The following is a 24,670-nucleotide window of genomic DNA, read 5'->3' on the forward strand; positions in this document are numbered from 1 at the left end:
GGGGAGAAAGCGGGAAAGTGGAACTGAGCCACTTCAGATCAGCCATGATCTTATTAAATGGCGGGGCAGGCTCGAGGGGCTAGATGGCCTACTCCTGCTCCTATTTCTTATGTTTAATAAAGGTCGCCGGCACGAGTTTTAAACAGCGTTTGTTTCCAGTTCCGGGCCTCCCCTACACAGACCGATGGCACTCCCATTCTCTAATGGCAATAAATTGCAATAGTTTACACATTCAGTGCCAGAACATTCCGTGCTTCATAAACAACCAGCGGAACTCCTGTGAAATTGGCTAAGTTGGATGACAAATTGTCTTGCAATCTCACAAGAAGTGCCTGGTACAAATGTAGTGTATATTATCCAGCTGTTAAATTGCTACTGTGTTAAACACGGCCTCCCCTTTGAAACCACCAAAGTCTAATTGCTGCAAACATTCAAAGATCAATTAGAGAGGAAAGCAGTTTGCACATTACCAGGTGCTTGTAAATTCCTGGCAAGTCAATCAGAAAATAATTCATCCATAATTGACCCTAAATTGTGTGAAATTAATGTTATTCTTATTGCGTGTTTTTCTGAAAAAAGTTATTTCCACCCTCTGGGAGGAGAGGCACTCTCCAGCTTTTATCCATTCCCGAGGATTTTCCAAGAGATTGCTTATCGCAACTGTTTATACTCTTTCATAGAAAACATTGAAACCTTACAGAACAGAAAGAGGCCATTCGGCCCATCGAGTCTGCACTGACCACAATCCCACCCAAGCCCTACCCCCATATTGCTATATATTTTGCCCACTAATCCCTCTAACCTTCGCATCTCAGCACACTAAGGGCAATTTTAGCATGGCCAATCAACGTAACCCGCACATCTTTGGAGTGTGGGAGGAAACCGGAGGAAACCCACGCAGAAGCGAGAATGTGTAAACTCCATACAGCCAGGGACCCAAGCCAGGAATTGAACCCGGGTCCCTGGAGCTGTGAAGCAGCACTGCCAACCAATGTGCTACTGTGCCACCCATGTGGTAATACCAGCAATTTGTACTCAAATGTTAAATTGCCCCTTCTGCAGTGCTGGATTCTATGATTCAGTGCAGGAACAACGGGTCGAATAGCCCTCTCCTGTACTCTGAGGTTCTACGATTATTGGTATAAATGTGGAATGGACACCACACCACAGGGCGGCACGGGGTGGCAGAGTAGTTAGAACTGCTACCTCACAGCGCCAGGGACCCAGGTTCGATTCCCGGCTTGGTTCACTGTCTGTGTGGAGTCTGCACGTTCTCCCCCATGGAGGGCAGTTGGGGATGGGCAATAAATGTTGGCCCAGATGGTGACACCCACGAATGCATTGCTTTAGATTCAGTGCAGAAGAGACTATGGTTGAGTTTCTGTCAGGAATGTAACATTAATCCAAGAAGAAATCGATGTTCTTTGTTATCTGTCTCAGTGATGGGGGAAAGCCCTCATTAGTCCCATCTGGCTGGACAGCACAGCTGGAACGTTGGAAATGTTCCCCTGGTTAAATGGGTTTGAAGTGTCACCTACCGGATTAAGGAGCACTGTGAGGAAGAGCTCTCCGCCGCGAATACTTTTATCCAACTCCTTGGACCCACCAGGATATTCGTTGTAAAAGATGGTATGCGTGAACAGTCCACAGGTCTGACGTGGCAAAACCTGGATGATGTGGGAGGAGAGAGAGAGAGAGAAACGGTTCATCAAGTCAAGGTCAACGTTACCCAATTTAGACTCATTTCCGGATACTGCAATTGGCTGCGGCACACTGACCACTGCAGGGGAAGGCACTAAACATGCAACGCGTTTTCCGTAATGGAATCCAGAGACATGAGACAACTTTGAGTGGTTGGAGGCGACAAGGGATTCTCGAGTGCTGGAATACAAGTTACCTGATATTGCATCCAGCTTCACTTTACACTGTGCAAGATCACAAACCCGCCCAAGTACTAACTTATATGCTTCCTGAAGACAAATTTGAAGTGTAACAGTGAAAAGCTCCGGAAACTCTTGACAGCATTATTCATAACACTACACAGAAGGTCAGGATTAAAAGCCACTGACAAGCATTTTAGTTATTTTTCTGCACACTATAGAATCTACAGAAAATGATGTCCATTCTACAAGGCTATTTACTTTATTACAGAGCTGTATACTGTAGATGCAAAGTTAAAGTTTATTCATTAGTCACAAGTTGGCTTACATTAATGGAATTACTGTGAAAATCCTCTAATCGCCACATTCCTGTTCGGGTACACTGGGGGAGAATTTAGCACGGCCAATGCATCTAAACAGCACGTCTTTAGGACTGTGGGAAAAAAACCCACGCAGACACAGGAAGAATGTGCAGGCTCCACGCAGATAGTGACCCAAGCCAGGAATCGAACCCAGGTCCCTGGCACTGCGAGGTAGCAGTTCTAACTACTGTGCCATCATGCTGCCCCCATGGTGCGGTGTCCATTCCACAAGTTACTACTGAATCTATATTAATAATCGTAGAACTTCACAGCACAGGAGAGGGTCATTCGACCCATTGGTTCCTGCATTGAATCATAGAATCCCTACAGTGCAGAAGGCGGCCATTCGGCCCATCGAGTCTGCACCAACTAAAATCCCACCCAGGTCTTATCCCCATAATCCCATGCATTTACCCTAGCTAGTGCCCCTGACACAAAGGGGCAATTTAGTATGGCTAATCCACCTAACCCGCACATCTTTGGAGTGTGGGAGGAAACCGGAGTATTCGCAGGAAACCCATGCAGACACAGGGAGAATGTGCAAACTGCACACAGACAGTCCCCAAGCTGGAAATCGAACCTGTGGTCCCTGGCACTGTGAGAACATAAGAACTAGAAGCAGGAGTAGGCCATGTGATCCCTCGAGCCTGCTCCACCATTCAATAAGGTCATGGCTGATCTTTTCATGGACTCAGCTCCACTTACCCGCCCGTTCACCATAACCTTTAATTCCTTTACTGTTCAAAAATTTATCTATCCTTGCCTTAAAAACATTCAATGAGGTAGCCTCAACTGCTTCACTGGGCAGAGAATTCCACAGATTCACAACCCTTTGTGTGAAGAAGTTCCTCCACAACTCAGTCCTAAATCTGCTCCTCCTTATTTTGAGGCCATGTCCTCTAGTTCTAGTTTTGCACCAATGGAAACAACTTCCCTGCTTACATCTTGTCTATTCACTTCATAATCTTATATGTTTCTATGATATTCCTCATTCTTCTGAATTCCAATGAGTATAGCCCCAGTCTACTCAGTCCCTCCTCATAAGCCAATCCTCTCAATCCCAGAAACAACCTAGTTAATCTCCTCTGCACCCCCTCCAGTGCCAGTATATCCTTTCTCAAGTAAGGAGACCAAAGCTGTACACAGTACAGGTGTGGCCTCACCAGCACTTTATAAATTGCAATATAACCTCCCTGTTTTTAAACTCCAACCCTCTAGCAATGAAGGACAAAATTCCATTTGCCTTCTTAATTACCTGCTGCAACTGCAAACCAACTCCTTGTGATTCTTGCACAAGGACACCCAGGTCCCTCTGCACAGCAGAATGCTGCAATTTTTTACTATTTAAATAGTAGTCCATTTTGCTGTTAATTCTACCAAAATGGATGACCTCACATTTACCAACACTGTACTCCATCTGCCAGACCCTTGCCCACTCGGTTAGATTATCTACATCCCTTTGTAGACTTTCAGCGTCCTCTGCACACTTTGGTCTGCCACCTAACTTAGTGTCACCTGTAAACTTTGACACACTACACTTGGTCCCCAACTCCAAATCATCTATGTAAATTATAAACCATTGCGGTCCCAATACTGATCTCTGAGGCACTAGTCAACCAGGTCGCCAGCCAGAAAAACAACCATCTATCCCCACTCTTTGCTTTCTGTTAGTTAACCAATCCTCTATCCATGCTAATATATTACCCATAACACTGTGCACCTTTATCTTATGCAACAGTCTTTTGGTGCAGCACCTTGTCAAATGCCTTCTGGAAATCCAGATACACCACATCCACAGGTTCCCCACTGTCCACTGCACGTGTGATGTTCTCAAAGAATTCCACCAAATTAGTCAAACATGACCTGCCCTTCATAAACTCATGCTGCGTCTTACCAACGGGACAATTTATATCCAGATGTCTCGCTCTTTCTTCCTTGATGATGAATTCAAGCATTTTTCCTACTACAGAAGTTAAGCTAACCGGCCGATAGTTGTCCGCGTTTTGTCTACTTTCTTTTTTAAACAGTGGCGTCCCATTTGCTCTTTTCCAACTTGCGAGAACCACCCCAGAGTCCAGCAAACTTTGGTAAATTACCACTAGGGCATTTGCTATTTCTCCAGCCATCTCTTTCAGTACCCTGGGATGCATTCCATCAGGGCCAGGAGACTTGTCTACCTTTAGCCCCCATTAACTTGCCCAAAACTACCTCTTTTGTGATAATGATAGTTTCTAGGCCCTCACCTGCCATAGCCTTGCTGTCATCAATTTTTGGCGTGTTATTTGTGTCTTCCACTGTGAAGACTGACACAAAATACCTGTTCAAAGCCTCAGACACTTTCTCATTTCCAGTTATTACATCCCCCTTCTCATCCTCTGAAGGGCCAATGTTTACTTTAGCTACTCTTTTTCGTTTTATGTATTTGTAGAAACTTTTGTTATCTGTTTTTATATTCTGAGCTCGTTTACTCTCATAATCCACTGAGACAGCAGTGCTAACCATTGTGGTCGCCCTTAACCGTAGCCCACTGGTTCTCTAACCAAGGGACATAATTCATCCCATTCCCCGTAACGCTGTAAATCTTGTTTTTCCTTCACGTATTTACACAATTCCATTTTGAAAGCTGCTATTGAATTGGTTTCTACTACCCCTTCAGGCAGCCTAGTCCAGATTACAATATCTCACTGTAGAAAAAAAATGTTTTCTTGTGTCACCACTGTTTGCAAATCCTCTTAAAAGAACGATATATGGAGTTACTGTAGGTATCTACAGATGACATAACCGAAGGTGCTATTGTATGATTTCAAATGTTTACACACAATTTTAATTATAAATTAATAAACCAGATGTATCCACTGCTGCAACTGCTTATTACCGACTTTTTTGTTAAGCAAATGACAACTTCTGATGCCAATTAACTTGCTTAGTCATCAACATTACTGAGGAGAAAAGAAAACTTCTTGGTAGCAGGATGCACTGTGTACTGATTGTGGTGCCTGTCTCTTTAAGACAGCACTGCAGAAGAGGGTCACCTGGCTTGAGAGACCATTGGGGGCCGAGGGCGAGTGATCACCCCAGAGGGTGGACTCCTCCTCGGGGCAAAAGGCAGTTTGGAAGTAAGCATCTAAGGACTGAACATAAGACTAGAGCAGCCAACGGTAGCAAAACACTGGACATAGTTTCTCTAATTTAACCTCTTTTTTTTGGCTATCGTTCTGCTGAATCCATGCTGCACCATCTCCAGTGTCTCAACATGTTGGCAGCTCACCAGAGGAGAAGATTGGAAGGGAAGTCGGCAGGTTATAGGGCGCCAGTTGTTCTCTACGATGCAGGTACCTCGTCCTCACTGGCGGTCTGCACACTGTGCCCATGGTGGGCAGTGGGAGCACGTGAGGAATGTCGGAGCCCAATCCTGTCCCCACCCAACATGCAAGCACGTCACCTGCCCACTGCACATTACGCAGCCACAATCCTGGCTGATATGTTGCACAGCAGGAAACAAAAGGGCACTCCACTGGGGCTCCAAACACAGACTCACAACTCAGCACACAGTGTATCAACCTGGGACCTCCACGGACCCTCAGCTGCGTCTCAGTGGGGCAGTGCTCTTGCCTCTCGGTTAGCACGGTGTCACAGCGCTGCCCGGGTTCAATTCCGGCCCTGGATCACTGTCTGTGTGGAGTTTGCACATTCTCCCCGTGTCTGCGTGGGTTTCCTCCGGGTGCTCTGGTTTCCTCCCATAGTCCAGAGATGTACGGGTTGGGTTGACTGGCGATGCTAAATTGGTGTCCTAAGAGGTGTAGGTTACGGGGTTAGGGCAGGGAAGCGGGCCTAGGTAGGATACTCTGTCAGAGAATCGGTGCAGACTCAATGGGCTGAATGGCCTCTTCCGCACTGCAGGGATTCCAATCTATAACTCTCAGTCAAAAGGTTCAAGTCTGACTCCAGGGATTCAATGTGACACTTCAGCCTGAATTTAAACGCAGTGCCGCGAGTGCCCTGCAAGCTGAGGTGTTACACTGACGCCCTGAGCTGGGCTCCAGTGCTCTCAAGAGATTTCAGTCCCCATCTGAAACCAAAGGTATTTATCGATCAGCGGAACGTGGGACTGGATCTGCAGCTCTGGGCTGCCTTGGAACAGAGGTCCAGACTTTATATGCTTACTACACAGCTGCTTGAAGATTCTGCCTGAGAGAGGATTCCACCCTCTGGTGTGATCACTCACTGTCATTTCTAGAAACTTGAGTAAAAGAAAAGACAAACACCTCATAAACACTGTACGCCATCCTGGTCGGACATGATGTCCTGCTCAATCTTCACCCCTGACGCAATCAAAACTAATCAGAATATCTGGTCACGATCACATTGCTGTTTGTGGGAATTTGCTGTGTAAAAATTCATTGTCGTGTTTTCGTGTTTCTTACAACAGTGACTGCACTTCAAAAGTACTTCATTCGCTGTAGAGCACTTTGGATTGTCACGAGGTTGCTCATCGTAGAATCCCTACAGTGCACAAGGAGGCCATTCGGCCCATTGAGTCTGCACTGACTTTCTGACAGAGTATCTTACGCAGGTACCCTCCCCTATCCCTGTAACCCCACAAATCTGTGATGTGGAGATGCCGGCGTTGGACTGGGGTAAGCACAGTAAGCAGTCTCACAACACCAGGTTAAAGTCCAGCAGGTTTATTTGGCAGCACAAGCTTTCAGAGTCTCGTTCCTTCACCAGGTGAGTGAGGAGTTTCCCACATGGCTACCACAGCCAATCCATCTAGCCGAGACATCTCTGGACACTGAAGGACAAATTAGCACAGCCAATCCACCTAAATCTGTGCACCTTTGGACACTAAGGGATAAATTTAACATGGCTAATCCCCCTAACCTGCACATATTTGGGGGAACATGTGGGAGGAAACTGAAGCACCCGAAGGAAACCCACACAGACACAGAGGGAACGTGCAAACTCCACACAAACTGTGACCCAAGCCGAGAATCGAACCCAGGTGCCTCACACTGCGAGGCAGCAGTGCTAATCGTGCCACCCCATTATATAAATGCAAGCCTTTTTAAAAACCTAATCTCTATTACAGTATTGACAATTCCAACATCAACCACTGGAGGAAAGCATAACACAGAAAACTCTCCCGAAACCAGAGATTTACAAGGCAGTGCCTCCAGTGGCTTACTGAGTTAGACTAGCGCCGGGCAAACGGCTTGCATGTAAGAGTGGGCGGAAGCCAATAATCACAGGGAGGACTCACTGCACAGCCACTCACCATGATCCCGTTGTGAATGAATCCTCTGCGATAGCGGGCTGGTTTCAAATGGGGATACTCCTCCGTGCTGGTGACCCGGATCCCCCAGATGGATTTCCAGGCTTCGTATAGCTGCCGGTGAACCGGATACACTCCAGAATGATGGGGAGCCACCGCGTAGCCCATGTCAGTTGGGATCCCATGGTCCTGGAAGGGTTGAGAACTTTGGTTAGAGAAAGATAAGGCTATAAAAACACAACCGAATGTGCATTGCTCTTTACCCAATGGAACCATGCCTGATTTTTAATTTGATTTATTAATGTCCCATGTATTAGTATACAGTGAAAAGTATTGTTTCTTGCGTGCTATACAAAGCATACCCATTCATAGAGAAGGAAAGGAGAGAGTGCAGAATGTAGTCATAGTTAGGGTGGAGAGAAAGATCAACTTAATGCGAGGCAGCTCCATCCAAAACTCCAACGGCAGCAGGGAAGAAGCTGTTCTTAAGTGGTTGGTACGTGACCTCAGACTTTGGTATCTTTTTCCCAGCGGAAGAAGGTGGAAGAGAAAATGTCCGGGGTGCACGGAGTCCATGATTATGTTGGCTGCTTTCCTGAAGCAGTAGAAAGTGTAGACAGAGTCAATGGATGGGAGGTTGGTTTGTGTGATGGATGGGGCTACATTCATGACTCTTTGTGGTTTCTTGCAGTCTTGGGCAGAGCTGGAGTCAGTTCAATTTCAATGCCTCATGAATGTTAAGTTGAGATTTAACAAGAGTTGGCCAGAATTGTAAGAAGTTTTGACAAGAGTAGCTAGGACAAAGCCATTTCCATTGGCAGCAAGTTAGGTAACCAGAGGGCCTTGGGTATAAAATACTTGGCAAAAAAAGAGAGGATTTGAGACTTCCTTTTTAAATACAGTGAGTTTTTATGATCTGGAACACACTGTCTGATAGGATAGTGGGAGTGGATTCAGTAGTAACTTTCAGAGATAATTGGAGAAGCTGGACCATGTGGAATGAAGCAGGGCACTGGGAACTCATTCAGAGAGCCAGAACAGTAACAATGGGCTGAATAGCCTCGGTCTGCGCTGTACGGTTATGTGAACTATATTACCATCCAGATAATTGGAGACAAAATCCTATCCCTTGATTTGTCCAACTTCAGAGAATCACAGAAGCACTTTGGTGTAGAACGAAGCCATTCGGCCCATTGTAACTCTCCAAACGAGCATCGTGACTAAGTGCCATTCCCCACCTTTTCCCTGTACCCTTACACATTGTTTCTATTCAAGTAATCACCCAATGCCCTCTTGAATGCCTCGATTGAACCTGCCTCCACCACACTTCCAGGCAGTGCATTCCAGATGCCAATCACTCACTGGGTGAAAAAGGTTTCTCTGACATCACATTTGCTTCCTTTGCAAATCACTTCAAATCTGTGCCCTCTCTTTCATGATCCTTTTACGAGGGCGACCAGTTTCTCCCTATCTACTCTGTCCAGCCCCCTCATGATTCTGAACACCTTGAACAAATCTCCTCTCATCCTCCTTCTCTTCAAAGAGAACAGTCCCAACCTCTCCAAACTATCCTCACGACTGAAGTTTCTCATCCCTGGAACCATTCTTGTAAACCTCTTTTGAGCTCTCTCTCTGATGCAATCACGTTCTTCCTATAGTGTGGCACCCAGATTTCAGTCACAGGACGAGTCAACCTTTTATAAGGCTGTGTTCTACATAGACCCATAGTGTCGTGTTGCTTCTCAAAGCACTTTGGACATTATCAAATATGTTTATATTGGCAATGGTTATAGAATCCCGGCAGCACAGAAAGAGGCCATTCGGCCCATCAAGTCTGTACCGACCATAATCCCATCCAGGCTCTATTCCCATAAACCCACACAGTTATCCTGCTTATACCCCTGACACAAGAGTCAATTTAGCACGGCCAGTCATCCTAACCCTCTCATCTTCGTACTGTGGGAAGAAACCAGAGCATCCGGAGGAAACCCACGCAGACATGGGGAGAATGTGCAAAGTCCACACAGACGATAGCTGAGGCCAGAATTGAACCCAGGTCCCTAGCGCTGTGAGGCAGCAGTGCTAACCATTGTGCTGCCCAAATGTGCAGGCAACAATGCAGGCGACGTGTAGCCAGTTACTCCATTCTTAGTGGCGTTGGTTGAGGGGGAGGCGTATAGACTGAGAAGACCTCAGTATTCAAATACCAACAGCGGATCCAACATTCGCCCAAAGAGGTGCACAAGGCTTTAATAGCCCATCTCAAGGGTATCTCGTTAGAAAAAGTGCAGTGCTTCCTCTGTACTGTTCTGCAACGCTACTCTAGATTAGTTGCTCAGGTTTTAGACAGTGGCGCTTGGACTGGCAACCTTCTGTGAGATTCAATCATCTGAGGCAGACCGTGACATTAGAATTTCCTTCAAAAAGTGAATTGAAAGTTGAGCTGAAAGGTTGGCAATGTTGCGGCAAACCAGGAAGAATGAGCTACTGTTGCCAAGTTTCTTGAGAGTTGCTAAGCTATCCGTCATTAATCGGATATTTTGTGCCTCTTCGTAACACGGCAATTCTCTTTACGTGACCTTTACGCAGTACCCCTACTCTGCCAAGACTCATTTGGAGCTCGACAGGCACCGAAACATTCCCCCCCTCCCCTCCACTGGTCCCCCAGATAGTTGTCCTCCACACTTCAGACGACCTTCCAACACTTGGATGGGACACTTGCTTTTATGGCATAGAGTGCATGAGCGAGGAGGTAATGTTGGAGCTGTACAGAACTCTGGTTAGCTGGAGTAGAGTGCAGTTCTGGTCACCTCAGTATAGGAAGGATATGATTGCACTCGAGAGGGCACAGAGGAAGTTCATCGGGATGTTGCCTGGAATGGAGCGTTTTGAGCTATAAAGAGAAACTGGATAGGCTTGGATTGTTTTCTCTAGAGCAGAGGAGGCTGAGGGGGGATATGATTGAGGTGCATAGGATTATGAGGGGTACAGACAAGGTGAATAGGAAGCAGCTGTTCCCCTTAGTTCAGGGGTCAGTCATGAGGGGACATAGTTTTAAAGTGAGGTGCAGGAGATTTGAGAAAAAGCTTTTTCACTCAGAATATGGTGGGAATCTGGAATGAACTGTCTGGGAAGTTAGTGGAGGCTGTATACCTTACCACCGTTAAAAAGTATTGGGATGAGCACTTGAAACATTGTAACATGCGTGGGTATGGCAGAAGTGCTGGAAAATGGGATTAGAGCAACTTTAATAGCAGTGCAGACTCGATGGGCCAAAGGACCTTTACTACACGGTCTGACTGTATGACTTATGGTGCTCTCCATCCAATTAAAGATTGAGCACTGGAGTTAGTTGAGATTGGGACCAGAAGTATCCCATGGTGTATCCAGCTGGCCTTCCCAGAATGGTTATACTTGAGCATCCTTGATCAGCTATGCTGGTCTGGATCCTGCCCTCCAGCTTTCCCAGTTGCTTCTCCACACACATCTTTTTCATAGAATCATAGAACCATACTATAACTGAATGACAATTATGGTGCAGAAAGAGGCCCTTTGACCCATCAAGTCTACACTGACCACAATCCCACCCAGACCTCACCCCATATCCCAATATATTTTACCGCTAATCCCTCTAACCTAAGCATCCTAGTACACTAAGGGGCAATTTTAGCATGGCCAATCAACCTAACCCGCACATGTTTGGGCTGAGGGAGGAAACCAGAGCACCCGAAGGAAACCCACGCAGACACGGGGAGAATGTGCAAACTCCACACAGACAGTGACCCAAGCCAGGAATCAAACCCAAGTCCCTGGAGCTGTGAAGCAGCAGTGCTAACCACCGTGCTACCGCTCCTTTTACATTCAGCCCTGTGTCAAGTCTTTTCAAACGATCCCCTGAAGCACCCGGTCACAGAGCAGGGGCCAGGAGACAATGGCAAGGAATCATTGCCACTCTGGACAGACCGCTCTACAGTCTTCAAATATAAACTGAATTCCAATTTCATCTTAGCCTTAGTAATCAGCATTTTACCCACTGCAAATGACAATTCACACGGAAGAATGTTGCCGCAAAAGATTATAAGATATTGGAGCAGAATAAGGCCATTCGGCCCATCAAGTCTGCTCTGTCATTCAATTATGGCTGACATGATTCTCATCTGCATTCTCCTGCTTCCTCCCCGTAACCCTTGATCCCTTATTGATCAAGAACTGTACATCTCTGTCTTAAAGACACTCAGTGACCTGGCCTCCACAGCCTTCTGTGGGCAATTAGTTCCACAGATTCACCACCCTCTGGCTAAAGAAATCCCTCCTCATCTCAGTTTTCAAGGAGCGTCCCTTCACTCTGAGGTTGTGCCCTTGAGTTCTCGTCTCTCCCACTGGTGGAAACACCCTCTCCACGTCCACTCGACCTAGGCCTCACAGTATTCTATAAGTTTCAATTAGATACCCCCTCATCCATCCAAACTCTATCGAATATAGACCCAGACTCTTCAACTGCTCTTCATATGACAAACCCTTCATTCCTGGGATCATTCTTGTGAACCTCCCTCTGGACCCCCTCCAAAGCCAGCACGTCCTTCCTTAGATACAGGGCCAAAACTGCTCACAATATTCCAAATGGGGTCTGAACAGAGCTTTATACAGCCTCAGCAGTACATCCCCTGATCTTGTATTCTAGCCCTCTAGAAATGAATGCTAATGTTGCATTTGCCTTCCTAACTGCCAACTGAACCTGCATGTTAACCTTCAGAGAATCCTGAACCAGGACTCCCAAGCTCCCTTGTTCCTTCAAAGGGAACATGTTTACATTTTCAGTATAAATAGCAAGCAAATATCTTCACTCTTTGGTGGGGAGAAAGGCCGCACTGCACAGAGTTGAACTTGTTGGTTCACGATGTGTGTATAACGTTCGACTGAGTTTTTATTCATTCACATGGTGTGGGCATCGCTGGCTGGGTCAGCATTTATTGCCCATCCCTAACTGTCTTCCATTTCAGAGGGCAGTTGAGAGTCAACCACACTGCAGTAATTCTGGAGCCACATGTAGGCCAGACCAGGTAAGGACGGCAGATTTCCTTCCCTAAGGGACATCAGTGAACCAGATGGTTTTTTGCGACAATTGACCATGGTTTCATGGTCATCAGTAGATTCTTAATTCCAGATACTTTTTATTGAATTCAAGTTTCACCATCTGCCATGGTGGGATTCGAACCCGGAACGTTACCCTGCATCTTTGTACAAGTGTGGAAAATGGCACAATATTAAAGAAATGCTGTTATTTGTGACTACATATACCTCACAGATACAATTTATGTGAATTTGCTCCAAATCAGTCACTCATAACTAAATATCAAGACAAAGCTAGCCACGACTACACTTTAAAAAAAGTGACCACAAAGCACCTACGGGGCGCGCTGAGGTCACGTAAGGCCCTCTGTCAATTCAATTCTTTCATTCTCTTAAACCTGGCACCTAAAAGTGTAAAAGACACGTGTGGACGTAGGTGCGAGAGGTGAAAACGGAATGGTTCCATCCAACCGGGACATCAGTTTGCACAACTGAGTGCATCGCGGGCAGCTGCACTGGAGTTATGCTGAATAAACATTCAGGTCAGAACATATCACAGAGCTGTAGGGATCGGGAAGGGAAAACAGCTTCTTCATTCAGCTGGGATTCGGGAAATGGGGGAGGGGGAAATCCTCTTATCGAGGCCGGAGCAGCCGCACTGACAGATAATGGATTTTCTGGAAATGGTGCGTTATGAGCGAGCAATCTCCGATAACAGACACAGCGACTGGAGCCCTGTCTAATGTTCAATGGTGTTTGTGTGGCCCAGAGACGAGGGGCGAGGGGGGTGGGGGTGGGGGTTTTGACCAAAGCGACTTCACCACTCGATGTTTCAGACACGGCGCTACATTTTCATCTCACTCTGCCAGATAAACACTGATGAATTCCCATCACTCTGAACAACTGGAGACGTCCGGTCAGTCGTTGCAATGTAACACACTGCGATTTCAACCCCACAAGCGTGAATAATACATGAGGAGTCTGCAGTGGAATGGATTTTCCGCAGTGATTAAGACCAAAGGAGCCACAATTTGAAAGGCCTGTCAAACACGTCTGCCATCGGAAATGGAAGTCTCGCCCACTTCTCCGTCCTGAACTCTTCCAAAGGAAATCAGTTGTGTTTGTCAGCAGAATTTGGAAGAAAGGATTCAGCGTCAGGGCTGGCATCCATAGAAAATAACTAAAGTTGTGAGTTGACTTTCAAAGCTAGGAGCCACAGAGGCATAGAGCGTATCAGCCCATCAGGTATGCACCGACAATAATACCACTAAAGGTGCACTAATCCCATTTTCCAGCACTTTTCGGGAAAAAGATACAAAAATCTGAAGCCACATACCAACCAACTCGAGAACACCTTCTACTCTACTGCTGTCAGGCCTTTGAATTGACCTACCTCGCATTAAGTTGATCTTTCTCTACATCCTAGCTATGACTGTAACACTACATTCTGCACACTCTCCTTTCCTTCTCTATGAATGGTATGCTTTGTCTGTACAGTGTGCAAGGGACAATATTTTTCACCGTGTGTTAATACATGTGACAATAATAAATCAAATCAAAAATGTTGTCCCATATCCTTGAAGTCATATATCTTATATCCCATGACAACTACAAATATTTGCATTGTGGTAATAGTATCCAGTGGGTTAGCATCTGTCTCTGAGCCAGGAGCTCCAGGTTCCAGTTCCACCCCAGAATCTGATGGCCAAACAGGTTGAGTATCGACCTGCAAAATGCTTCCAACACATGCCAATGGCAGGTGGTAAGACTGGGAGAGATCCCCAGTCAGTTGTGTGATGGAAAGAATGTTGGAATCTTGTCCAAAAACATCCATAGATCCATGCATGTAAAAGGAGCAGGTTGCTTCAGCAACCCAGGCTCCCTGAGTGAACCACACCAAAAGTAATACAATGAGACACTTCCCAGAAATGGGGGAAAAAGATAATAATTGGAAGGCTAAGTTCCTTTTTGGTTATGTGTCCCTGGTTTACCGTTCCGCCCAGTGGAACAAAACAGTTGAGAAGTTTAGAACAAAGAACAAAGAAAATTACAGCACAGGAACAGGCCCTTTGGCCCTCCAAGTCTGCACTGACCATGCTGCCCAACTTAACTAAAGCCCCCTACCCTTCTGGGGACCATATCCCTCTACTCCCATCCTATTCATGTATTTGTCAAGACGCTCCCACATCCGTATCCGCTTCCACTACCTCCTCTGGCAACGGGTTCCAGGCACCCACCACACTCTGTGTAAAAAATTTGCCTCGTACATCTGTTTTAAACTTTGCTCTCGCACTTTAAACCTATGCCCCCTAGTAATTGACTCTTCTGCCCTGGGAAAAAGCTTCTGACTATCCACTCTGTCCATGCCCTTCATAATCTTGTAGACTTCTATCAGGTCTCCCCTCGATCTCCATCGCTCCAGTGAGAACAAACCAAGTTTCTCCAACTTCTCCTCAGAGCTAATGCCCTCCATGCCAAGCAATATCCTGGTAAATCTTCTCTGCACCCTCTCCAAAGTCTCCACATCCTTCTGGTAGTGCGGTGCCCAGAATTGAACACTATATTCCAAGTGCGGCCTAACTAAGGTTCTATAAAGCTGCAACATGACTTGCCAATTTTTAAACTCAGTAAGTTCTAATAATGAATTGTCCTGAAGGATTTGGTTCATTCTGTTAATGAAAAATGACGAACTGAGATAGAGATTTCTGCCCAGTTTAATTGGAGGAGGCCTGATGCCTCAAAAATAAACACCATCTCCCTCAAAACACATTGAGATCCGGGCCTACAAGTCATAGAATCATAGAGATATACAGCAAAGGAAAACAGGCCCTTCAGCCCAAGTTGTCTATGCTGGTCAAGCGAACAAACAGTGAACAAATTCATCTGAAATTCCTTTAGGATTATTTACAATAAATGGAAACAATAGCTCGCATTCACATAGCACCTTTGAGGCAGCAAAGTGTCCACAGGCTGATTCACAGGACACCTAACACTGAAACAGGGGATATTACAACAGGCACTGAAAGTTTGCTCGGAGGGAGGTGTTAGACCATAAGATAAAGAAGTAGAATTAGGCCATTCGGCCTATCAAGTCTGCTCTGCCATTCAATCATAGCTGCCATTTTTCTCTTACATTTTCTCCATAACACCTGATCCTCTTATTAATCAAGAACCTATCTAATGTTAAGGGGTATCTGGATGGAGTTGAGGTAAAGAGGCACAGCAGTTTCGGGAGGGAAGTTTCAGAGCTAAGGGCCCAGGCAGCTGAAAGCATGGCCACTGGTGGTGGAGCAAGAGGCCAGAATTGGAGGAGGGCAGGGATCTTGGGAGAGTTGTAGGCCCTGGCAGTGGTAGGCCAGGGACACACTGACGAACAAAGCTGATAATTTTAAAATTCACGTTTATTTATTAGTGTCACAAGTCGGCCTATATTAACACTGCAATGACATTAGTATGAAAATGCCCTAGGTGCCACACTCCGGCGCCTGTTCGGGTGCACTGAGGGAGAATTTTGCATGGCCAAGCACCTAATCAGCATGTCTTGTGGACTGTGGGAGGAAACTGGAGTACTCAGAGAAAACTCAGGCAGACATGGGGAGGACGTGCAAACTATGCACAGACAGTGACCCAAGCTGGGAACTGAACCCGGATCCCTGGCGCTGTAAGGAAGCAGTGCTAATCACAGTGCCACCCCGAGTAAACCTTTTAAGGAAAGCCTTTTACTTTGGAGCAAAGAGAACGAAGTCAGCATTACTGAAAGAGGAGTTTCTCTTTACACAATGTTTGCTTCACTGGAAGGCCATTGCACGCTTGCTGAGGAGAAGCCAGATTAAAGTCAGAAAGCACTCTGATTCGCTCAAATTGGAAATCCCATTCAAATCTGTGATCACAAATTTGATCCACCAAAGCTCTAGAACAAGTGACCTACGTACCAGCCCAAGCTGAGGGCAGTCATGACAACATTGGACTTTTCTTCAGGATCTGCACAAGAAAGACAGAATTCAAAATCATAAACTACGCTATGAAAAGAACACAAGAAATAGGAGGAGGAGTTGGCCATTCGGCCCTACAAGCCTGCCCCGCCATTCAATACAATCATGGCTGATCTCTGCCATCCTCCAATCCTTTACTGCGCCATTTCTCCGGATTTGCTATCATTTTCTGATGACCTTTCTCCCCTCTTTTGCTTGGCTATGGTCCAGTTCCACATAAGATCATACAGCACAGAACATGCATGAATTTGCTCCTGCTTTGTGGGCAGCACAGTGGCGCAGTGGTTAGCACTGTTGCCTCACAGCACCAGGGATCCAGGTTCAATTCCGCCCTTGGGTCACTGTCTTGTGGAGTCTGCACTTCCTCCCAGTGTCTGTGTGGGTTTCAACCACAGTCCAAAGACATGCAGGTTAGGTTGATTGGCTATGCTAAAATGACTGTCATGTCAGGGGGATTAAATAAGGGGTATCGGAATAAGGCCTGGTGGGATTGTGGTCGGTACAGTCTTGATGGGCCTAACGGCCTCCTTTGGTAATGTAAGGATCCTATGAAAAGGAGGCCACTCAGCCCCTCACGCCTCAGACTAGACCTTGAGCGAGGTATCTGATTGGACTTGCTCCCTCTGTTCTTTCTCCATTGTCCTGTAAGATGTTTTGTCTCCTGCTCCAAGGACCATGGCAATTCCCCTTTGAGAGCTACTAGCGGAATTGGATTCCACCACCCTTTTGGACAGTGCAATCCAGCTCTGGGCAACTTGCTGCGTTGCACAAAGAAAGCTCCCCTACCCACCTCTGCCCTTTACCCAACTGGCAGCCCATACATTATCCACCTAGCCTGCGTTCATAGTGGGTAAGCACAGGAAACTTCAAACCTGTAGTCATTGGGAGTGCGCACCTGCAAGCATTCAATCTGGGGGTGGGGAGGTGATTTGTTAATCAGACCTGCGGCTAAACTGGAGACATTCCCCCACGGTGACCAAGGGTCCAGTGAGATCAGCTAACTTGATAGCGATGAGAGGCCATTCCTTAATCTCGTTGGGCCTTCGATACACGTGCTTACCCCCACTGAATTCTGTGGAGGTCATTAAGCTGTCCAGAAACATGCATATTCTGCCAAAATTCTTTGTTTAGAAAGTCCCCAGGATATCAGTTCCAGAAAACCTAAGAATGTAAGTTACATTTTAAAATCATTTACAGGCAATTAGCCAGACTTGTTTAAATTTAAAAAAAACTACTTTCTGTGAACCCACTGTATAAATCGTCTGGTTTCAGATTCCAATTACAAATACTTTCTGCTGTTCTCGGGTTTATACTTTAAGAAGGACTTAGTGAGTGGATCAGTCTGTTAATTAGCCTGTTCTGTAGCCCATGTCCCAAAGGGATGCTTTACAGAAAACGCACCAAAAGATCAGAACGGCAATCACTTAGCATTTTTAAAAATATATTTTCCACACTGTTTCCTCAGAGGGTCGGCTAACAAAGAAGCTAAATTCTATCTAGAAAATCATGGCGTTCGAAGCACCTTTCGACCATCTGCTGCCTCGTGTTCTTCTTTTTGAGCGACCGACACTAAAAGTTTATTCATTAGTGTCACAAGTAATGCAATGAAGTTGCCATGAAATTCTCCTCGCTGTTCGGAAACATCAGCAATCGCCACGGGTGGCAAAGGGTTAATCGAACACAAAACTACTGACGGTGGGGGAGATGGGAACGTCATGCTAATGTCGCTGGACTCATAATCCAGAGGCCTCGGACTAACGTTCCGAGAGTCTGAGTTCAAATCCCACCACGACATCTGGTGAAACTTATGATCCAATCGATAAGTCTGGAACATAAAGTTCATCTCAGCCATAATGAGATCACGAAACTACCATTTATTGTTGTAAAAACCCATCTGGCTGGTTAATGCCCTTTAGGGAAGGAGATCTGCCATCCTTTCCCAATCTGGCTCTTAACTGCCCTTCAGTGGTCACTCACTCCAAGGGTAAGAAGGGATGTGCAACAAATTAGAGTTATTTCAGAATGTTTTTCTTTCTCAATTAAGTCCAAGCGAGCCATGGGAAAATTATAGAAATTGCAAGCTTTGAAGATTAATTTGGGCCCTTTCATTTCCAAAAATTGTCTTCACCTACTTGTGAAGCAATTTTGTTTTGCAGTGCTCTGTGAGGGGAAGGGAGGGTGGGTTCTATTCTTAAATTTTTATATCGAGCGTCCTTAAACCAGAGTCACTGACAGGGCAGGGCCGACAGAACATTGTGGGATCCATTCACTAAGAGCGGAATGATATGGCAAAGAAAGTGCCATTGGAGCTGGTGGCACCTTTCCTGCCCACTGCACCAATGGGAAAATTCTGCCCACTATGTTTTCCAAATTATGTCTGTATGGATTAGGTTGAAGACTGGATTATCTTCCTAATTTAAGCATCCGGATGTTCAACACTCTTTGCTTCAAGATTCGTTTGACTCCAAGTAAACCCCCCTCCACACTGTCCCAATATTCCTGAGTAGATTTCCCAGTCCTTCCAATGGTGGACTCTAGGCTAGCGCTGATGGAGGAAGCACTGGAATCTTAAAACATAATCCAACTGCTACTGCTCAACGCTGTGTGAGAGTCCAAATGTGGAGATGCCGGCGTTGGATTGGGGTAAACACAGTAAGAAGTCTCACCACACCAGGTTAAAGTGCAATAGGTTTATTTGTCACAAACAGATCTCCCACTCACCTGACGAAGGAGCAGCGCTCCGAAAGTTCATGGCGTTTGCTACCAAATAAACCCATTGGACTTTAACCTGGTGTAGTGAGACTTCTTACTGGGAGTCCAGAGGCAGATGATTCATCTCCCCACCTCTCTAGAACAGGGTATATCTGGTGGGCGGGTGGGTGGGCGAAGGGGCATGCCAAGCTCTGACATTCCCACCGGATATGCTTTTGAAAGGCCTGGCAGTACATTTGCTAAGAGCAGGTCCCTCGCTCTTCTTCTTCCACCCTAGAGAGGTTGCTGAGGAGTTCCTTGGGGTAAACATCTTGAGTTATGTGGAGAAACATTTGGGCCTGTTCTCCTTACAGCAGAGAAGGCTGAGGGGTGGTTTGCTTAAAACCTTGAAGGGCTTTGATAAGAGTAACTAAGCAGAAACTGCTTCCAATGGCAGGAACCGGTAAACATCGATGATTGGCAATAAAACCTGATGCAACACAGGAATATTTCTTTTCACACAGCGAGCGAATGTGATCTGGAAAGCACTGCCTGAAAGGGCGGTGAAAGCAGATTACAAAGTAACACTCAAAATGGAACTGGATAAATATTTCAAGGGGTGTGAATCACAGGGATATGGGGCAAGGATAGGGTTGTAGGTCTAAACTGATAACTCTAGCAAAGAGATAGCACAGGTATAACAGGCTGAACAGCCTTCTTCAGTGCCGTCCCATCCTGCCATTCAATTAATTTAGAATTTAAATATTTTCATTGAATCATTGTCCCTCCACAGCTTTGCCCCAGGGCAGAAATGTCAATTACAAGGGGGCACAAGTTCAAGGTAAGTGGCGGGAGGGGGTGAGGTTCAATGGAGATGTGCGGGCAAAGTTTTTTTTTACACAGAGGGTGGTGGGGGCCTGGAATGCACTGCCAGGTGAAGTTAGGGAAACACGTTAGCAACATTCAAGGCTGACCTGGATAGACACATGAACAGGTGGGGAATAGAGGGATACCAGGGGATGGTCCAGATAGGGCAATATGATCGGCGCAGGCTTGGAGAGCCGAAGGGCCTGTTCCTGTACTGTTTGTGTCTGTTATACTGAGTTAGGCATTGGGCAAGTATTGAGAATCCAATGATTTGGAGAATGGACAATGAAGGTGGGCTTCACAAAGGCCTTTCCGAGGGGGAGGAGACCCAAGCTCACAACTCACCAGTGCAAACTGCTTGTTCAACTTCATCTGCTCGGCCAAAACGGTCTCATTGTGGAACAGATGTGGCTGCATGTGACTCCACATGTGGGGAAACCACCAGAACTCCTTCCTATGCTTCAGCAACATGTCATCACCTTCATCCTCCTCATTGGCCCCTGGAAGGAAACGAGAGAGAGCAGAGTTAGAGCAGATTTGCTGATTCTGAGGCAGGGGTCCAACCAAAATGGGCAACTTCACCAATGCCCTGACCCACAATCTGTTAAGAGTCAACATGGCACAACTACTCACGATATTTAGGTCATTTGAAAAGTAGAGGATCACAGAATCCCTACAGTGCAGAAGGAGGCCATTCGACCCATCAAGTCTGCACTGACAACAATCCCACCCAGACCCTATCCCTGAAACCCCACATATTTACCCTGCTAATCCCTCTAAAATACACATCCTGGGACTCTAAGGGTCAATTTAGCACGGCCAATGTACCTAACCCACATATCTTTGGACTGTGGAAGGAAACTGGAGCATCCGGTGGAAACCCATGCAGGTACGGGGAGAATGCACAGACTCCGCACAGTGACCCAAGCTGGGAATCGAACCCAGGCACAGACTCGATGGGAAAAATGGCCTCTTTCTGTACTTTAGGGATTCTATGAAACTGTATGAACAAGAACAGCATCCACCGTGTCAAGTCCCCTCAGAATCTTAAATGTTTCGCAAAGATCATTCTCTTATCCTCCTAAATTCCAACGGGTACAGGTGCCAACCTACTCAACCTTCGGATAATCCCTTCATCCCAGGAATCAGGAACGAGAGATCCCATGATATGTTCATTACTCCTGGCCACAATCCAGTGAGGCCAGCTGAAGAAATGAGCAGAAGGCCGAAGCTTCAGCCTGGCCTCGAGGTAGATCTGTAACTAAATAGTCCATTCTCTCAATCCAGGTGTGGGGAACAAACTCTGACATATTGTCAGGCTGTTAGCAACACGTGCAAGACAACATCCTTGGACAAGGCAGCGGAGAGGATGAAAGGAGAAAGAGGGGAGTTGAGAAAGAGGGGAGCTGTGGGGTGGGGGAACAGAACCATTGAATCCCTACAGTGCAGAAGGAGGCCATTCGACCCATTGAGTCTGCATCGACCACAATCCCACCCAGACCCTATCCCCGTAACCCCATGCGTTTATGCTATCTAGTCTCCCTGAACTAAAGGGTAACTTAGCACAGCCAATCCATCTAACATGCACATCTTTGGATTGTGGGAGGAAACCCACTCAGACACGGGGAGAATGTGCAGACTCCGCCCAAATAGTGACCCAAGCTGGGAGTCAAACCTGGGTCCCTGGCGCTGTGAGACAGCAGTGTTAACCACTCTGCCACTATGCTGTCTCTCAGAAGAGAGAGAAAGAGTATGAATGAATAAAGTATGAAAACAAAGAACTTGCATTTGTACAGGGTCCTTTCAATTTCTCCAATTGTCTCAGATCACTTCACAGCCAAGAAAACACTTTGGAGACGCAGGCAATGTTTTGTAGTAAACCACACCAATGAATTAGCACACAGTAAAACCCACAGAATAACAGTGTGATAAACAAAAGGTAACTCGCTGGTGGCCAGGGCATCTGAACTCACCTGCTCTTCCACATAAAAGCTTAAGGGATGCTTTGTAGCCACCCATCCAGGCGGACAGGAGAGGCCTTTGTTTAAGATCTCACCTGAAAAACATCACCTCTGACAGTGCAGCACCTCAGCAGCACTGAGCTGAAGCAATATCCCCGGTCATCTGATCCAATCGTGCAGGGGAACCTCAACCCTCCTGACTCAGAGACGAGGCTTCTATCCACTCCACCAACCCGATAGGAAAACTTAATCTTGGGTTCAAATTTGTATTCTGGTGTCAAGTTTCTGGAGCTGAACCCAGGGAGGCACAAGTTCAAAATAAGAAGGAAGCCACGTGGGACTGAGATAGAAATTTATTTACTCTAATAGTTGTGAATCTTTGGAATTCCACACCCCAGGAAGCTGTGGGAGCTCAGTCACTGTGTACGCTTAAGGTAGAGATTGATAGATTTCTGATTAACAAAGGGGTGGCACAGTGGTTAGCAGTGCTGCCTCTCAGCGCCAGGGACCCGGGTTCGATTCCTGGCTTGGATCACTGCAGAATTTGCACATTCTCCCCGTGTCTGCATGGGTTTCCTCTGGGTGCTCCAGTTTCCTCCCACAGTCCGAAGACGTGCGGGTTAGGTGGATTGGCCATGCTAAATTGCCCCTTAGTGTCAGGGGGACTAGCTAGAGTAAATGTGAGGGGTTATGGGGATAGGGCCTGGGTAGGATTGTAATTGATGTAGACTCGATGGGCCGAATGGCCTCCTTCTGCACTGTAGGATGCTGTGATCCTATCAGGGTAAGGGGGATTGTGTGGGTAAAAAGGCTTTGAAGTGTCCAATTAACCATGATTGTGTTGAATGGTGGAACAGGCTTAATGGCCTACTTCTGCTCCTGCCTTCAAACATCTCTGGCTATGGGTTGAGTGCCTTTACTTAAACCAAGTCCTGTTCAGCCATCACCCCAGCGCTTGCTGACCCACCCCTGGTCAAACAATGCCTAGATTTAAAAATTCTCATCTTTGTTTGCAAATTGCTCTGTGCCCTGTCCTTCCCTAGCTCTGCAATCCGGCCCCTCAACTTCCCCACACACCTGCAATCCTGGCTTTTTGAACATTCCTGATTTCAATCACTCCATCGCTGGCAACCGTGTCTTCAGACGCCTGGGCCCTAAGCTCTGAAATTCCCTCTTTGAACCACGCCGCCTGCCTCCTCTGTTTCAGGTGGTCCTTAAAGCCTTCCTATTTGACCAAGCACTGACATATCGCAGGGCTTGGTTCAACTCTGCTTTGCTTGGTACGGCTCCTATTTTGCCTAAGACCGCACAAAACTACAAAGGGTCGTGAACGAAGCCCAATCCATCAGCCTCCCATCCACTGACTCCATCTACACTTCCCGCTGTCTTGGGAAAGCAGCCAGCATAATCAAAGACCCCACACATCCCGGACATTTTCTCTTCCACCTTCTTCCATTGGGAAAGTCTGAGGTCACATACCAACTGACTCAAGAACAGCTCCTTCCCTGCTGCTGTCAGACTTTTGAATGGACCTACCTCGCAATAAGCTGATCTTTCTCTACACGCTAGCTATGACTGTAACACTACATCCTGCACTCTCTCCTTTCCTTCTCCCCTACGTACTCCATGAATGGTATGCCTTATCTGTATAACGCGCGAGAAACAATACTTCTCACTTCATCCCAATTCATGTGACAATAATGAGTCAAATCAAATCACTGCTCCCCTGAAGTATTTCGCAATGTTTTATTAGGTTCAAGATGCTACGTCAATGCAAGTTGTTGCTGTAATTAAAAAATGACGCGACATTAACGCGCTCTCCTAACAGAGGACGTTTGTAAGCAGCTGAAGGGGACTCTTTGCTTGCGGGAGACAATAGACAGTAACCCGAGACTGCCTGTGGAGGTAGTGAAAGACACCTGGGAAACAAATCACGGCAAAACCCATTAATTGCTTTTCCTTCACAAAGGAAGATTGTTTTGTGGCTAAGCACTTACATACATACCTACACATACATAATACAAAAGTGCTGAGTGCAAGGAGGAACCCGAGATTTCTTTTCAGGTTAAGCTATGAGTCACTTTGGGGTCTTCAAGGAAGGCTTTGCTATTTCAATCTATAAAGTACACAACTTTACTGTTTCTTTTGTCCAAAGTAGCTTCCCTTCTTAAAGTTAAAGTTTATTTCTCAGTGTCACAAGTAGGCTTACATTAACACCGCATTGAAGTTACTGTGAAAATCCCCTAGATACCACACTCCGGCGCCTGTTCGGGTACACTGAGGGAGAATTTAGCATGGCCAATGCACCTAACCAGCACGTCTTTCGGATTGTGGGAGGAAACCGCCGCATCCGGAGAAAACCCACGCAGACATGGGGAGAACGTGCAGACTCCGCACAGACAGTGACCCACTAGGGCAGCACGCTAGCACAGTGGTTAGCACTGCTGTCTCACAGTGCCAGGGACCCGGGTTCAATTCCTGGCTTGGGTCACCATCTGTGTGGAGTCTGCACGTTCTCCCCGTGCCTGAGTGGGTCTCCTCCGGTTTCCTCCCACATTCCGAAAGACATGCTGGT

The 24,670-nt window shown here is 46.5% G+C and overlaps 1 protein-coding gene across 1 annotated transcript in view; it reads right to left on the bottom strand.

Moving 5' to 3' along the window:
• The window catches only part of ndst2a (N-deacetylase/N-sulfotransferase (heparan glucosaminyl) 2a), an 80,695-nt gene that overhangs the window by 30,654 nt on the left and 25,371 nt on the right, over positions 1 to 24,670 (bottom strand). Inside the window, exons 3-5 of the mRNA XM_080215898.1 lie at positions 20,480 to 20,634; positions 7,518 to 7,703; positions 1,539 to 1,667 (exon numbers count right to left, since the gene is read on the bottom strand). Of these exons, the coding sequence (XP_080072024.1) occupies positions 1,539 to 1,667; positions 7,518 to 7,703; positions 20,480 to 20,634 (470 nt within the window). The remainder of the gene's footprint in view (positions 1 to 1,538; positions 1,668 to 7,517; positions 7,704 to 20,479; positions 20,635 to 24,670) is intronic.

This window comes from Carcharhinus amblyrhynchos, chromosome 31, assembly GCF_965287045.1.
Source record: "Carcharhinus amblyrhynchos chromosome 31, sCarAmb.v2.hapA, whole genome shotgun sequence".
In the NCBI taxonomy this organism is placed as follows: Eukaryota; Metazoa; Chordata; class Chondrichthyes; order Carcharhiniformes; family Carcharhinidae; genus Carcharhinus; species Carcharhinus amblyrhynchos.